Source organism: Somniosus microcephalus, unplaced genomic scaffold (genome assembly GCF_052327205.1).
Source record: "Somniosus microcephalus isolate GS21.2 unplaced genomic scaffold, FLI_Smic_1.0 unresolved_chr1, whole genome shotgun sequence".
Lineage (NCBI taxonomy): Eukaryota > Metazoa > Chordata > Chondrichthyes > Squaliformes > Somniosidae > Somniosus > Somniosus microcephalus.
In genome coordinates this window covers 123,982,634-124,000,072 of record NW_028225179.1, presented here as the reverse complement: position 1 = coordinate 124,000,072, position 17,439 = coordinate 123,982,634, and the positions used below count along the sequence as shown (strand labels likewise).

The 17,439-nt window shown below is 47.7% G+C and overlaps 2 protein-coding genes across 3 annotated transcripts in view; both read left to right on the top strand.

Annotated features, from left to right (window-relative positions):
• LOC147095800 (vesicle-trafficking protein SEC22b-like) overlaps positions 1 to 17,439 on the top strand; it is a 523,236-nt gene that overhangs the window by 392,286 nt on the left and 113,511 nt on the right. The window lies entirely within an intron of this gene.
• Positions 15,552 to 17,439, top strand: part of LOC147095799 (zinc-binding protein A33-like) — a 198,380-nt gene continuing 196,492 nt past the window's right edge. The window contains exon 1 of the mRNA XM_085974806.1: positions 15,552 to 15,954. Within this exon, the coding sequence (XP_085830932.1) occupies positions 15,556 to 15,954 (399 nt within the window). The 5' untranslated portion in view covers positions 15,552 to 15,555. The remainder of the gene's footprint in view (positions 15,955 to 17,439) is intronic.

Genomic DNA, 17,439 nt, shown 5'->3' with positions numbered 1-17,439 from the left:
GCAATCCAATAGTGCTCCCGCCAGGTTTCACATTCGTGTTTGCCATCAGGCGTGTTTCATGTGGGAAAAGGGTTAAATCCACAAGGGCCTTTCAAAATAGGATTATAGAGGACATTTAGTGGTTGTTAAGGGCCTTAACGACCAGTCCTGCCTGTTGGATGCGGGGCGGAGTCGGGACCATCAGACATGACTGAGTTAAAATTGCTCGGAGTTGGGAACCAGGCCGGGGGGTTCCCAGGCCTGGGGGGGGGGTTCCCAGGCCTGGGGGGGGGTCCCACCCGCCAGTTTTTGCGATTATAACCCCCCGCACGCCTCCAAGCCCGACTCCACGGCTCAATGAAACTCGAGGCCATAGAGTCACAGAGTTATGCAGCACAAAAAGAGGCCCTTCGGCACACCATGTCCATGCCAGCCATCAAGCCCTGTCTATTCTAATCCCATTTTCCAGCACTTGGTCCGTAGCCTTGTATGCTATAGCGTTTCAAATGCTTATCTAAATGCTTCCTGAATGTTGTGAGGGTTTCTGCCTCTACCACCCTTTCAGGCAGTGAGTTCCAGATTCCAACCACCCTCTGGGTGAAAAAGTTTTTCCTCAAATCCCCTCTAAACCTCCTGCCCCTTACCTTGAATCGACGCCCCCTGGTTATTGACCCCTCTACTAAGGGGAAAAATACCTTTCTATCTGTTGTGTCCGTGTGTTAATAGAGACACTGAAGGCAGGAGTTGGTTTCACAGGTGTTTACTGAACAAAGTCTGGAGGTGAACTAACTGATACAACACAATATACAGGCTTATATAGCCCGAGTGGCCATTACCGGCATTACAGTACACAGGGGGCTCTTAAAGGCACATACACTACAATTCCTCCCCTTTTAGCCAACCAGTACATAATATTTTAAGTAATCATTAATTACATGTTAAAAGAACAATAATCTACACATTGCTGCAGTTAATCAATTATAAGTCAATCTCTCTGGAGGCTTCCTGACTCGGTCCGGATAACGCCTCGGTGCTGTAGTAGTTTCTGGTGGTGTAGTAGGTTCTTTTGGCGAGGCTGCTTCGGCTTGAATGCCAGTGTCGGGTTCATCTGGTTCCAGTATCACCGGATCGGAGGTAGATACTATGGGTATCTCTACTTCATCATTAGGCGTATAGAGTTGTGGTGTAGGTTGTCCCTTTTCAGATGACTCTATGATTTGGTCAGCATGGCACCTTATTATGCTTTCTCCACTGTCCACGGTATACATCAGCGGCCCTAGTCGTGTGCAAATAGTTCCAGGCTGCCATTTCTCGGTACGGTAGTCCCGGGCCAAAACTTGTTGACCTATCTGGAAGGTTCTAGTTGGCCTTTCATTCATGCCTTGAAATTGCCGGTTCTCCACGTCCCTTCTGATGTTTGGCTTGATCAAATCCAGCCAGCATCTTAGGCTTCTATTGAAGAACATCATGGCGGGAGTTTGGTTTGTAACCATATGTGTTGCATTCCTGTATGCAAACAAGAAGTTATCTACCTTATGCTGCAGTTTTATGTCTTCATTACCCATGGCCTTTATGGCCTTCTTGAAGGTCTGGACAAACCTTTCAGCCAATCCATTTGTGGCGGGATGGTATGGGGCGGACGTGTAGTGTTTAACTCCATTGTTTTTTAAGAACTTCCTGAATTCTTCGGACACAAATTGCGGTCCATTATCAGAACAGATCTGTTCAGGCAGCCCATTCCTGGCAAATATGATCCTTAATACTGTGATGGTTTTTTCCGTGGTGGTGGAGGACATCTTTATTACCTCCGGCCACTTGGAGTGTGCATCAACCGCGATTAAGAACATTGAGTCCATAAATGGACCAGCAAAGTCGATGTGTACCCTTTGCCATGGAGACGAGGGCCACTCCCATGGATGTAGAGGGGCTTGTGGTGGAGCGTTTTGGACCTTCTGGCATCCTAGGCAGCTCTTGGTCATTTCTTCGATGTCTCCATCGATACCTGGCCACCATACAAACGCCCTGGCTAGATTCTTCATTTTCACTCCACCCAGATGCCCCTCGTGATGCTCCTTTAGAACTTTATCCTGGAGTTTGGGTGGAATCACCACTCTGGATCCACACATCAAGGTTCCTCGACACACTGACAGCTGTTCTCTTCTTTGCGAGAATGCTGGCAACAGTGGTTCGCCGTGTGCTGGCCATCCCTTCACTGCTAAATCGTAGACTCGTGAGAGAGTCGGGTCATTTCTCGTTTCCCTTTCAATGGCAGAATTTGTTACTGGTAGACATTCGACTATGGTAGAGTGGAACATCTCTACTGGGTCTACTGTAGGTGCCTCTGCTATCGTTGGCAATGGTAGGCGCGATAAACTGTCAGCATTCCCATGCTGTTTCGATCCTTTGTATTCTATGTCATATTGGTGTGCCCCTAAAAAAAGGGACCACCTCTGTAGCCTTTGAGCTGTCATAATGTTTTCAAGATAATGGATGTGTCTTTTAAAGGTATATGCAGAAATAGCCGCTCGTAATCCCATCGATTTATGACGGTCAGAGCTGATCCTGTATCTAGCTCCATTTTAACTGGGGACCCTGCTATCGTGAGGGTAACCCAAATGGTCTGGTAATCTTCTTTGGCAATTACATTATGTAATTTGAGACAGCTTAGTCTCTTGTTTCCGGAGTCGCTATCGCTCTTCTGGTCTTCGGAGCTACTGTCCGTCATCATTTGTACCTTTCTGTACTTTTCTTTATTGATTTTTTTTTTCCTGTCCGTGGATTTTTTTTGTCCAGATCGGCATACCCGTGTAATGTGTCCAATCTTTCCGCATTGCCTGCATGCTTTGTCCTTGAACCAGCAGTCCCTCTGGTCATGGGTGGATCTGCCGCAGCGATAACATCTCTCGAAACCCCGTGTCATTTCATGGGTGCCGAAGTCCTGTGTCTTTTGTTGTATCTCTGCAGCTCCTCTTGCGGCTGCTTCGTATGATACAGCCATACTGAAAGCCTTGTCCAGTGTCAAATCTTTCTCAGAAAGCAGCCTTTTCTGTGTTCCTTCACTTAGGAGACCGCAGACGAATTTGTCTCGAAGAGAATCGGCCAGTCCTGACCCGAATTGGCAGTGCTTTGATAGCTTTCTTAATTCGGTGAGGTAATCAGCGTTACTTTCATTCTTGTGCTGATTCCTCTTGAAGAATTTGAATCGTTCCGCTATCAGCAGCGGTGTTGGGTTTAAGTGCTCCTGTAGGGTATCAACAATTTCCTTAAAATTCTTGTCCTTTGGTTTGGCTGGAGTGATTAAGTTTCGTAACAGCCCGTATGTCTTTGCGCCCATTAGATTTAGAAGTACTGACGCCTTTTTATCATTTTCTATTCCATTTGCTGTGCAATATACCTCCACTCTTTCCACATATGTGGTCCAATCCTCTATATCGTTATCAAAAGCATCAATATTGCCAGCCTTAGGCATCCTGGAAAAAAATGGCACTTCCCCGTGCTTTCCTGCCACTGCTGCTGCTGACAATGCTGTTTTCCACGTTTTAAAAATTTTTTTATTTACAGGTGGAGACTCGTTCCTGCCGGACTCTCTCCCCTAGGTCCGAACGCCGACCTGCTTTGCAGCGCCGGCTGTCTCCCGAGTGCTCCCCCCCGTCTGTTTCTGCTTGCCTCCGCCTTTGCTGCTTGGCCTCGCTGTAGAGCCAGCCGATGGAGCCCCAGTCCGCCGCCCAGGAAGGATTATTGCAGTACCTGCCACCAGCTCGACTAGCTGGTGAAACCACAGCTTTTTTTTCTTTTCTTTTTTTCTTGCTTTTCTTCGACTTTGGACGTCTGAGGAATCGATGTCCTTGAGGTGCTGCCTGTAAAGTCTGTAGGTATTATGACGAATTAATACACAGACTACAAGAGTAACTTTAACAGGACTTTACTATTCGAAGGTCAGGGCGAATCTGCCCAATAAATCCTGACACAGCACTTATATACCGGTGTGGTCACCGTCGGCATTACAGTATACAGCAGCCAAGATAAAGTAGTGCCACACCTAAAATAGTTCTCTTAAAGGTGGACGGTTACATACAATAGTTCTCTTAAAGGTAGAACAGTTACATACACTACAATCCTCCCTTTTTAGCTTACAACATACTTATTCCCCATTAACATAACATCATAACATATATACAACTTATGCAAAACAGTTCACAGATTCAGCCTCTCTGGAGGCTTCCTGACTCTGTCCGGATAACGCCTCGGTGGTGTAGTAGTTTTCGGCGGGGTAGTAGGTTCTTCTGGCAAGGTCGATTCGGCTTGAAGGACAGTGTCAGGTTCATCTGATTCCAGTATTACCAGATCGGAGGTAGGTGCTCTGGGTATCTCTGCTTCAACATTAGCCGTGTAAGGTTGTGGAGTAGGTTGGTCCTTTGTGGATGACCCTATGATCTGGTCAACATGGCGCCTTATTATGCTGTCACCAATGTCCACGGTATACATCAGCGGCCCTAGCCTTTTCCCAATAGTTCCAGGCTGCCATTTCTCGGTACGGTAGTCCCGGGCCAAAACTTGTTGACCTATCTGAAAGGATCTAGTTGGCCTTTCATTCATGCCCTGAAATTGTCGGTTCTCTACGTCCCTTCTGACGTTTGGCTTAATCAAATCCAGCCGGCATCTTAGTCTTCTATTGAAAAACATCATGGCGGTAGTTTGGTTTGTGACCGCATGTGTTGCATTCCTGTACGCCAACAAGAAGTTATCTACCTTATGTTGTAGGTTGATGTCTTCATTACCCATGGCCTTTATGGCCTTCTTGAAGGTCTGGACAAACCTTTCAGCTAATCCATTGGTGGCGGGATGGTATGGGGCTGACGTGTAGTGCTTGACCCCATTCCTTTTTAAGAACTTCCTGAATTCTTCGGACACAAATTGCGGTCCATTATCAGAACAGATCTGTTCCGGCAGCCCATTCCTGGCAAATATGGTCCTTAATACTGTGATGGTTTTTTCCGTGGTGGTGGAGGACATCTTTATTACCTCCGGCCACTTGGAGTATGCATCCACCGCGATTAGAAACATTGAGTCCATAAATGGACCAGCAAAGTCGACGTGTACCCTTTGCCAAGGAGATGAGGGCCACTCCCATGGATGCAGAGGAGCTTGTGGTGGCGCGTTTTGGACCTTCTGGCATCCTAGACAGCTCTTGGTTATTTCTTCGATGTCTCCATCAATACCTGGCCACCACACAAACGCTCTTGCTAGGTTCTTCATTTTCACTCCACCCAGATGCCCCTCGTGAAGCTCCTTTAGCACCTTATGCTGAAGTTTGGGTGGAATCACCACTCTAGATCCACACATCAAGGTTCCTCGGCAAACTGACAGCTGTTCTTTTCTTTGCGAAAATGCGGGCAGCGTTGGTTCGCCATGTGCTGGCCATCCCTCCACTGTTAAATCGTAGACTCGGGAGAGAGTCGGGTCATTTCTTGTTTCATTTTCGATCATCGAATTTGTTACTGGTAGACTTTCCACTATGGATGAGTGGAACATCTCTACCGGGTCCACTGTAGCCGCCTCTTCTACCACTGGCAACGGTAGGCGTGATAACCCATCAGCATTTCCATTCTTTTTGGACCTTTTGTATTCGATGTCATATTGGTGTGCCCCAAGTAACACGGACCACCTCTGTAGCCTTTGCGCTGTCATAGTGGAAACGGCCTTGTTAGGGTTGAATATGGACACCAACGGCTGGTGGTCTGTCAGTAATGTGAACTTCTTGCCCTGCAGGTAATGATTGAATTTCTTTACTCCCCACACAAGGCTGAGGGCCTCCCTATCTATCTGAGCATAATTTCGCTCAGCGGAGGTCAATGATCGGGACGCAAATGCGACTGGCCTTTCCGAGCCATTTGGTAACTTGTGTGAAAGTACTGCTCCAATTCCATAAGGGGAAGCATCACAAGCTAGACGAAGAGGTAACGTTGGGTTGAAATGAGCCAACACTTCCTCAGAGGTAATCAACGCCTTACTTCTGCGAAAGGCCTTTTTACAGTCCTCGCTCCACTTCCATGGTACTTCTTTCCGCAACAGAGCATTCAACGGATGCAGCACCGTGGATAGATTTGGCAGAAACTTGTGGTAATAATTAATCAACCCCAGAAACGATCTCAACTGTGATACATTTTCCGGAGCGGGGGCCTTCACGACAGCTTCTATCTTGTCAGGTGACTTGTGCAGCCCCTCTTGGTCAATGACATGACCGCAGTACAAGATCCGTTTCTGGAAGAACTCGCATTTCTGGCGATTAACTCGAAGGCCATATTCCTTCAACCTGGTGAGCACCAGTTTCAAATTTGTGAGGTGTTCCTCCTCGTCTTCTCCCGTAATCAGGATATCATCCAAGTAACACTGCGTGCTTGGAATACCCTGTAAGACCTGCTCCATGGCCCTCTGCCAAATTGCTGGAGCCGAAGCTACTCCAAAAACCAGTCTATTATAACGATACAAGCCTCTGTGCGTGTTGATTGTTAGATACTGGCGCGACTCTTCCTCGACTTCCATTTGTAAGTATGCTTGTGCCAGGTCTATCTTGGTGAAGTGTTTCCCGCCCGACAATGAAGCAAAGATATCCTCAATCCGCGGGAGCGGGTATTGTACCGTGTGAAGCACCGGATTCACTGTGATCTTGAAGTCTCCGCAGATGCGGACCTTTCCCGGTCCCCCTGGCTTGTTACTTGATGAAGACTTCATGACGGGAACAATGGGCGTGGCCCACTCACTCCAGTCCACCTTAGACAGTACCCCTGAACGTTCAAGCTCTTCCAGTTCTGCCTCCACAGCAGGTCGTATCGCGTAAGGTACCGATCTGGCTTTGAAAAATTTTGGGCTTGCATGTTCTGCAATCTTGATTTTTGCTTTAATTCCTCTCAGTGTTCCCAGTCCTTGCTGGAATACCTCTTTAGCTTCGTCCAATATTCTGGACAACCGTTCAGGTTTGACATCTTCCTTTCCGGAATCTACCGTCATTGTGTTTAGTGAATGCCAGTCTATCTTTATTTTCCTGATCCACTCCCGTCCCAGAAGTGGTGGACCTCCCTTGGGCAGCACATACATGTCCATCCCTTGGTGATCTTTGTCCTTGTATCTCACCTTGACTTTTATCTTTCCGATGGGGTATACTTTGTGCCCTGTGTATGTTTGCAATACTATCTCCGTATCCCGTAGGGGAATATGTTTGAATAACTTTTTGTAATCTTGCTTATTCATGACCGTCAACACCGATCCAGTGTCCACTTCCATCTTCACTTGGACTTTTGCAATCTGTAGTGTGGCCCAGATAGTTTGTCGGTCAGCTTCTTTACTCACATTGTGAATCCTCAGACTACCCAGTTCCTTGCTGTTGGAGTCTGAGTCCGAATTCTGTTCGTCTGGACTCTTCCCAGTCACCTTATGTACCTTTCTGTACTTCTTCTGCGGTGACTTATTATTGCTGGTCTTCTTTCCTGACCGGCATACCTTAGCTATGTGACCAAGCTTGCCACATTTTCTACATTCCTGGTTTTTAAACCAGCATTGGTTCTGGTCGTGTGTTGTCTTCCCACAACGATAACATTTCGTTGTACCCGAAGTCATTTGATCCACACTGAGTACCGCTGTCTTCCGCTGCATTTCCGCTGTGCCTCTCACTGCAGCTTCGTGCGATGCTGCAATAAGGACAGCCTTATCAAGTGTAAGATCGTTCTCTTCGAGCAGTCATTTTTGTGTTCCTTCCTTCGACATCCCGCACATGAACTTGTCTCTCAGTGCCTCTGTCAGATTTACCCCAAACTGACAGTATTTTGCTAGCCTACGCAGTTCAACCAGGTACTCCGCGTTGCTTTCCTCTTTTCGTTGCGTTCTCACGTCAAATTTTGATCGTTCCGCTAACATCAGCGGTGCGGGGTTAAAATGATCCTTCAGGACAGCAACAATATTAGTGAAAGACTGATCCGCCGGTTTAGCTGGTGATAGAAGATGCTTCAATAACCCGTATGTCTTCGCACCCATTGAGTTTAGTAAGGTTAGAGCTTTGTCATAACTTGCTATCTTATTGACCTTACAATATATCTCGATGCGTTCTACATACGTGGCCCAATCTTCCACATCGGAATCGAAACCATTGATGTTACTACGCTTAGGCATCTTCACACTCTTCCTGAGAAACAACAACGAAATATTTCTTTAACTTTTTTTTTCAAAATGGCGGTTTCCCGCGCTTGTCTTCTTTCCCCGCCCACTTTCAAAATGGCGGTTTCCCGCTTCTGTCTTCTTCCCCGCCTACTGGTGGCTTCCCGCGTTTCTTCCCCTGGCGGGAGGGGTAAGCTTTTCCCTCGGGCGACGACCGCTGGCTTTCGGGGTTCGCAGCCTGCGCGTCGGCTTCAGTGCGTTCCTTGTTCCCTTTTCTCGGCAGGGCAACCAGCGCTGGGTACAACCCATTGACGGCGAACAGTTTCAGCCGCTGGGCTGGATCTCGGTCAGTCTCCCTCGCTCGGGCTCTGTCTCTCCCGCTCGCTCGGGCTCTGTCTCTCCCTCAGCGGCTTCCAATCGCGCCTCCCAGCCCTCTCGCAGTCCGGTGCTTTCCTCCCCGGCTGCGGCTGAGTTCTCCGCGATTTATTTATTTTTATATCTTCCTGCGCCTTACGATCCCGGTCGCAGCGCCTCGTGGCCTCGGTAGCTGCCCGGCCTTTTTCGCCGGTCGCGGTCTAGCTGTCTCACGACGCCATTGCGTCTCCCAGCCCGCTTGTACCGCGGCTTCCGTGCTCCACGCTGCCCCAGTCTCAGCGCCTCTGGGCCCGACTTCTGTCCGGCTCCTTTCCCCCGACCGTGGTCGAGTTCACCGCCCTTATCCTCCGTTTATTTTTTTTATTTTCCCTTTACTCACAGTCACCGTGGCCGACTTGCTTCTCGTGCTGATCGGCTCACTCACCACCATGGCAGAAGGGACAATCAGTGCCTGTTGCTGATGGAAGGCTTCGTGTCTGAATTCTTCCTTCTTCCTTGCTCTGCAGACTCAAGTTTTCTCTCAGCAGAACGACGAGGGCGGGTGCCTCTTCTCGACGCTCGTTAACTGCTTCGGAAGTATTGTTGCCGCAGGGTAAGATCGAACTCGTCGCCACTGTAAAGTCTGTAGGTATTATGACGAATTAATACACAGACTACAAGAGTAACTTTAACAGGACTTTACTATTCGAAGGTCAGGGCGAATCTGCCCAATAAATCCTGACACAGCACTTATATACCGGTGTGGTCACCGTCGGTATTACAGTATACAGCAGCCAAGATAAAGTAGTGCCACACCTAAAAAAGTTCTCTTAAAGGTGGACGGTTACATACAATAGTTCTCTTAAAGGTAGAACAGTTACATACACTACACTGCCGAATTGCAGGTAAGTCCGTTTCCAATTCGTCGCCACTGTTGTGTCCGTGTGTTAATAGAGACACTGAAGGCAGGAGTTGGTTTCACAGGTGTTTACTGAACAAGGTCTGGAGGTGAACTAACTGATACAACACAATATACAGGCTTATATAGCCCGAGTGGCCATTACCGGCATTACAGTACACAGGGGGCTCTTAAAGGCACATACACTACAATTCCTCCCCTTTTAGCCAACCAGTACATAATATTTTAAGTAATCATTAATTACATGTTAAAAGAACAATAATCTACACATTGCTGCAGTTAATCAATTATAAGTCAGTCTCTCTGGAGGCTTCCTGACTCGGTCCGGATAACGCCTCGGTGGTGTAGTAGCTTCTGGTGGTGTAGTAGGTTCTTTTGGCGAGGCTGATTCGGCTTGAATGCCAGTGTCGGGTTCATCTGGTTCCAGTATCACCGGATCAGAGGTAGATACTATGGGTATCTCTACTTCATCATTAGGCGTATAGAGTTGTGGTGTAGGTTGTCCCTTTTCGGATGACTCTATGATTTGGTCAGCATGGCGCCTTATTATGCTTTCTCCAATGTCCACGGTATACATCAGCGGCCCTAGTCGTGTGCAAATAGTTCCAGGCTGCCATTTCTCGGTACGGTAGTCCCGGGCCAAAACTTGTTGACCTATCTGGAAGGTTCTAGTTGGCCTTTCATTCATGCCTTGAAATTGTCGGTTCTCCACGTCCCTTCTGATGTTTGGCTTGATCAAATCCAGCCGGCATCTTAGGCTTCTATTGAAGAACATCATGGCGGGAGTTTGGTTTGTAACCATATGTGTTGCATTCCTGTATGCAAACAAGAAGTTATCTACCTTATGCTGCATTTTTATGTCTTCATTAACCATGGACTTTATGGCCTTCTTGAAGGTCTGGACAAACCTTTCAGCCAATCCATTGGTGGCGGGATGGTATGGGGCGGACGTGTAGTGCTTAACTCCATTGTTTTTTAAGAACTTCCTGAATTCTTCGGACACAAATTGCGGTCCATTATCAGAACAGATCTGTTCAGGCAGCCCATTCCCGGCAAATATGATCCTTAATACTGTGATGGTTTTTTCCGTGGTGGCGGAGGACATCTTTATTACCTCCGGGCACTTGGAGTGTGCATCAACCGCGATTAAGAACATTGAGTCCATAAATGGACCAGCAAAGTCGATGTGTACCCTTTGCCATGGAGACGAGGGCCACTCCCATGGATGTAGAGGGGCTTGTGGTGGAGCGTTTTGGACCTTCTGGCATCCTCGGCAGCTCTTGGTCATTTCTTCGATGTCTCCATCGATACCGGGCCACCATACAAACGCCCTGGCTAGATTCTTCATTTTCACTCCACCCGGATGCCCCTCGTGAAGCTCCTTTAGAACTTTATCCTGGAGTTTGGGTGGAATCACCACTCTGGATCCGCACATCAAGGTTCCTCGGCACACTGACAGCTGTTCTCTTCTTTGTGAGAATGCTGGCAACAGTGGTTCGCCGTGTGCTGGCCATCCCTTCACTGTTAAATCGTAGACTCGTGAGAGAGTCGGGTCATTTCTCGTTTCCCTTTCAATGGCAGAATTTGTTACTGGTAGACATTCGACTATGGTAGAGTGGAACATCTCTACTGGGTCTACTGTAGGTGCCTCTGCTATCATTGGCAATGGTAGGCGCGATAAACCATCAGCATTCCCATGCTGTTTCGATCCTTTGTATTCTATGTCATATTGGTGTGCCCCTAAAAAAAGGGACCACCTCTGTAGCCTTTGCGCTGTCATAATGGGAACACCCTTTTTAGGGCTGAATATGGAGATGAGGGGTTGATGGTCAGTCAACAAGGTAAATTTTTGTCCGTGTAGGTAATGGTTGAATTTCTTCACTCCCCATACCAGGCTGAGTGCTTCCTGTCGATTTGGGCATAGTTACGCTCAGCTGAGTTCAATGAGCGTGACGCAAAAGCTATCGGCCGTTCCGAGCCATCAGGGAATCTATGCGATAATACCGCTCCTATGCAGTAAGGGGATGCATCGCACGCTAGTCTGATTGGCAGTGATGGGTTGTAATGAGCCAAAACTTCCTTGGACGTGATTAAGTCTTTGCATTTATGGAAGGCACGTTTACAGTCTTCACTCCATTTCCAAATTACTCCTGTTTGTAGCAGTTCATTAAGGGGGTGCAGAAGAGTTGACAAGTTCGGTAAAAATTTATGATAGTAATTTATTAATCCCAGGAACGACCTTAATTGTGAAACATTTTCAGGTGCTGGGGCTTTTATGACCGCTTCAATTTTTTCAGGTGACTTATGCAACCCTTCCTTATTAATTATGTGGCCACAATATGATATTTGATTCTGGAAAAATTCACACTTGGGGCGATTTGCTCGTAGGCCCCGTTCTCTCAGCCTAATGAGCACCTGCTCCAAATTGGCAAGGTGCTCGTTGTCGTTTTCTCCTGTTACAAGGATGTCATCTAGGTAGCATTGAGTCCCCGGAATCCCTTGGAGGACTTGCTCCATAGCTCTTTGCCAGATAGCTGGAGCTGATGCTACTCCGAAAACCAGTCGATTGTACTGGTACAGACCTTTGTGTGTATTTATCGTGAGATACTTTTTAGAGGCCTCTTCAACCTCCATCTGTAGATATGCCTGTGCCAAGTCAATTTTGGTGAAACGTTTCCCTCCGGATAGTGAGGCGAAAATATCTTCTATCCTCGGAAGAGGATATTGTACCGTGTGAAGGACCGGGTTTACAGTCACCTTGAAGTCTCCACAGATGCGAATTTTTCTCTGTTCTTCAGATTTATCATTATTCAACGTTTTCTTCATGACCAGAATGATGGGTGTTGCCCACTCCCTCCAATCTATCTTGGCTAATACGCCTGCCTTTTCCAAATTCTCCAGCTCTGCCTCAACTGCTGGACGAATTGCGTATGGCACCGGCCTTACCTTAAAAAACTTGGGAATTGCCGCATCTTCCACTTTTATTGAGGCGGTGATGCCTTTCAAGGTTCCTAGTTTCTCTTGAAACACTTCCTTGACGTTGGCCAAGATGTCTTTTAATCGTTCAGGTATGACGTCATCATCATTTTTTTCCTTACTGGTCACCGTCAGTGCCTGAATGGAGTGCCAGTCTAAACGTATCTTCCTGATCCATTCATGTCCCAACAACGGTGGACCACCATCTTGTAGAACGTATAAATACAACTTCTGTATTTCCTTGCCGTTGTATACAACAGGCACCCTTATTTTTCCTTTGGGGTATACTTTCTGCCCCGTATATGTTTTCAAGATAATGGATGTGTCTTTTAAAGGTATATGCGGAAATAGCCGCTCGTAATCCCGTCGATTTATGACGGTCAGAGCTGATCCTGTATCTAGCTCCATTTTAACTGGGGACCCTGCTATCGTGAGGGTAACCCAAATGGTCTGGTAATCTTCTTTGGCAATTACATTATGTAATTTGAGACAGCTTAGTCTCTTGTTTCCGGAGTCGCTATCGCTCTTCTGGTCTTCGGAGCTACTGTCCGTCATCATTTGTACCTTTCTGTACTTTTCTTTATTGATTTTTTTTTTCCTGTCCGTGGATTTTTTTTGTCCAGATCGGCATACCCGTGTAATGTGTCCAATCTTTCCGCATTGCCTGCATGCTTTGTCCTTGAACCAGCAGTCCCTCTGGTCATGGGTGGATCTGCCGCAGCGATAACATCTCTCGAAACCCCGTGTCATTTCATGGGTGCTGAAGTCCTGTGTCTTTTGTTGTATCTCTGCAGCTCCTCTTGCGGCTGCTTCGTATGATACAGCCATACTGAAAGCCTTGTCCAGTGTCAAATCTTTCTCAGAAAGCAGCCTTTTCTGTGTTCCTTCACTTAGGAGACCGCAGACGAATTTGTCTCGAAGAGAATCTGCCAATCCTGCCCCGAATTGGCAGTGCTTTGATAGCTTTCTTAATTCGGTGAGGTAATCAGCGTTACTTTCATTCTTGTGCTGATTCCTCTTGAAGAATTTGAATCGTTCCGCTATCAGCAGCGGTGTTGGGTTTAAGTGCTCCTGTAGGGTATCAACAATTTCCTTAAAATTCTTGTCCTTTGGTTTGGCTGGAGTGATTAAGTTTCGTAACAGCCCGTATGTCTTTGCGCCCATTAGATTTAGAAGTACTGACGCCTTTTTATCATTTTCTATTCCATTTGCTGTGCAATATACCTCCACTCTTTCCACATATGTGGTCCAATCCTCTATATCGTTATCAAAAGCATCAATATTGCCAGCCTTAGGCATCCTGGAAAAAAATGGCACTTCCCCGTGCTTTTCTTTCTTTCCTGCAGAAAAGATATGGCGCTTCCCGTGCTTTCCTCCCACTGCTGCTGCTGACAATGCTGTTTTCCGCGTTTTAAATTTTTTTTTATTTACAGGTGGAGACTCGTTCCTGCCGGACTCTCTCTGCTAGGTCCGAACGCCGACCTGCTTTGCAGCACCGGCTGTCTCCCGAGTGCTCCCCCCCCGTCTGTTTCTGCTTGCCTCCGCCTTCGCTGCTTGTCCTCGCTGCAGAGCCAGCCGATGGAGCCCCAGCCCGCCACCCAGGAAAGATTATTGCAGTACCTGCCACGAGCTCGACTAGCTGGTGAAACCACAGCTTTTTTTTCTTTTATTTTTTTCTTGCTTTTCTTCGACTTTGGACGTCTGAGGAATCGATGTCCTTGAGGTGCTGCCGAATTGCAGGTAAGTCCGTTTCCAATTCGTCGCCACTGTTGTGTCCGTGTGTTAATAGAGACACTGAAGGCAGGAGTTGGTTTCACAGGTCTTTACTGAACAAAGTCTGGAGGTGAACTAACTGATACAACACAATATACAGGCTTATATAGCCCGAGTGGCCATTACCGGCATTACAGTACACAGGGGGCTCTTAAAGGCACATACACTACACTATCTACCCTTTCTATGCCCCTCATAATTATGTACACCTCAATCAGGTCCCACCCTCAGCCTTCTCTGCTCTAAGGAAAACAACCCCAGCCTGTACGGTCTCACTTCATAGCTGAAGAGCTCCAGCCCAGGTAACATCCTGGTTAATCTCCTCTGCACCCTCTCCAATGCAATCACATCCTTCCTATAGTGTGGTGGCTAGAACTGCACACAGTATTCCAGCTGTGGCCTAACTAGCGTTTTGTACAGCTCCATCATAACCTCCCTGCTCTTATATTCTATGCCTCGGTTAATGAAGGCAAGTATCTCATATGCCTTTTTAACCACCTTATCTACCTGTCCTGCTGTCTTCAGGGATCTATGTACATGCACACCAAGGTCCCTTTGATCCTCTGTCTTTCCTAGGGTCCTACCATTCATTGTGTATTCCCTCCCCTTGCCTTTACTCTGTATCAAACCCGTGCTGTACCTGCCCTGGGAGTGTTTGTTGGGACAGTGTAGATGGAGCTTTACTCTGTATCTAACCCGTGCTGTACCTGTCCTGGGAGAGTTTGATGGGACAGTGTAGAGGGAACATTACTCTGCATCTAACCCATGCTGTACCTGCCCTGGGAGTGTTTGGTGGGACAGTGTAGAGCGAGCTTTACTCTGTATCTAGCCTGTGCTATACCTGACCTAGGAGTGTTTGATGGGACAGTGTAGCGGGAGCTTTACTCTGTATCTAACCCGTGCTGTACCTGCCCAGGGAGTGTGTGATGGGACAGTGTAGAGAGAGCTTTACTCTGTATCTAACCCGTGCTGTACCTGCCCTGGGAGTGTGTGATGGGACAGTGTAGAGGGAGCTTTACTCTGTATCTAACCCCTGTTGTACCTGCCCTGGGAGTGTTTGATGGGGCAGTGTAGAGGGAGCTTTACTCTGTATCTAACCCGTGCTGTACCTGCCCTGGGAGTGTTTGATGGGACAGAGGAAGCTTTTCTCTGACTGATTGCTACGCTGGGTGTGTAAAGCTGTAAAGCATTTTGTTCTCCAAAGTACTTCCCTCACATGATGAGCAGGAAATTAAACGAATAGATAACATACAGTGCGTTAAGGAACAGCAGGAGGTTTGACCCTTTGTGTCATTGGCCATGTTGAAGTGTAGTAATACCGAAAACAGGAAGTACAATGTCTAAAAATACAAACCGTGGCTTAGCACAGAGCCTCATTCAGAGACTGAAGAGCAGAAGGAGAACAAATGGCCGACAACTTGAACCGAGACCTGAGCTGCACCATCTGTGCTGAGATGTACACTGAGCCCGTCACCCTGGACTGTGGCCACAACTTCTGCAAGGCCTGTGTCTCGGAGCTGTGGGGCAAGCTGGAGGCCACGGTGTCCTGCCCCCAGTGCGGGCAGGAGTTCCCCAGGAGGGAGCTGATGACCAACCAGCTGCTGGTGACCATCGTGGCCAGCCTGAGGCGTCTGAACCTGGAGGCGGGAGCCGGGGTCAAGGGGCTGAGGTGCCCGGTCCACCGCGAGCAGGCGAAGCTCTTCTGCCGCAAGGATCTGAAGTTGGTCTGTCCCACCTGCCTGGCACTGGGCCAGGAGGAGAGCCCTACCTTGATACCCGTGGAGGAAGCCTACGCATTCTGCAAGGTAGGGCTAATTGAAGTGGGCATTTCCAGAGAACCTGACACTTTTAGCTTTGTGTGGTGATGGAGTGGGGATGTGGAGGGCGGTTGTGTGGGGGGTGGGTGGGGTGGTGTGATTTTCAGCTTCCCCGCCTTGGCAGTGATCTAGCGGATCACCTGCACTCGATAGAACCCGACCGATGGGGAATTCAGGAGAAACTTCTTTAACCAGAGCATGTTAGAATCTGGGAATCGCTACCACAAGGAGTGGTTGAGGCGAATAGTATAGGTGCATTTAAGGGGAAGCATGACAAACACATAAGGAAGAAAGTTATGAAAGGCTATGTTGAGGCGGTTAGATGAAGCGGTTTGGGAGGAGGCTGGTGTGGAGCATAAACACAGACGTGGACCTGTTGGGCCAAATAGCTATTTCTGTGCTGTACATTCAATGTAATACTATGATGTTCGTCATGTTGATTTAAACAGAGTCAAAAATCGGGCAGTGTCTATCAGGAGCAACCAATCTGCGAAGTCAGTTTTACACCCGGGTTGCCACTTTAAAATCTTATGCCCAGTGTCTTTTTAATTTCCGTGCGTTGCCCCTTTAACCTCTGAGACAAAAGTAATGCTCTAGCCTGCTGATAATAAACCAAGCAAGCAAGTGCGCTCCCCCCACCCCCCCATCTTTGACAGCAAGGTGTCAGCCGTGGCTCAGTGGGTCGTGCACTCCACTTCTGAGTGAGAAGATCGTGGGTTCAAGTCCCCTCTCCAGAGACTTGAGATCAGAATCGAGGCCAACACTCCCAGTGCTGCACTATCGGAGGAGCCGTCTTTCGGAGGAGATATTGACTTGTGGACCCGTCTGCTCTCTCAGGTGGCCGTAAACAATCTCACTGCTTTGAGGAAAAGCGGAGTTCTCCCTGGTGTCGTGGCCAATATTAATCCCTTGACCAACATCACTAAAAACAGGGACAGCTTTTCATTTGCTTTGATTCTGTACAATGGGAGTGATTGGGAAGGGGTTTGGTCCATTTGATTCTGTACAATGGGAGTGATTGGGAAGGGGTTTGGTCCATTTGATTCTGTACAATGGGACTGATTGGGAAGCATTTGGTCCATTTGATTCTGTACAATGGGAGTGATTGGGAAGGGGTTTGGTCCATTTGATTCTGTACAATGGGACTGATTGGGAAGGGGTTTGGTCCATTTGATTCTGTACAATGGGAATGATTGGGAAGGCGTTTGGTCCATTTGATTCTGTACAATGGGACTGATTGGGAAGGGGTTTGGTCCATTTGATTCTGTACAATGGGACTGATTGGGAAGGGGTTTGGTCCATTTGATTCTGTACAATGGGAGTGATTGGGAAGGGGTTTGGTCCATTTGATTCTGTACAATGGGACTGATTGGGAAGGCATTTGGTCCATTTGATTCTGTACAATGGGACTGATTGGGAAGGGGTTTGGTCCATTTGATTCTGTACAATGGGAGTGATTGGGAAGGGGTTTGG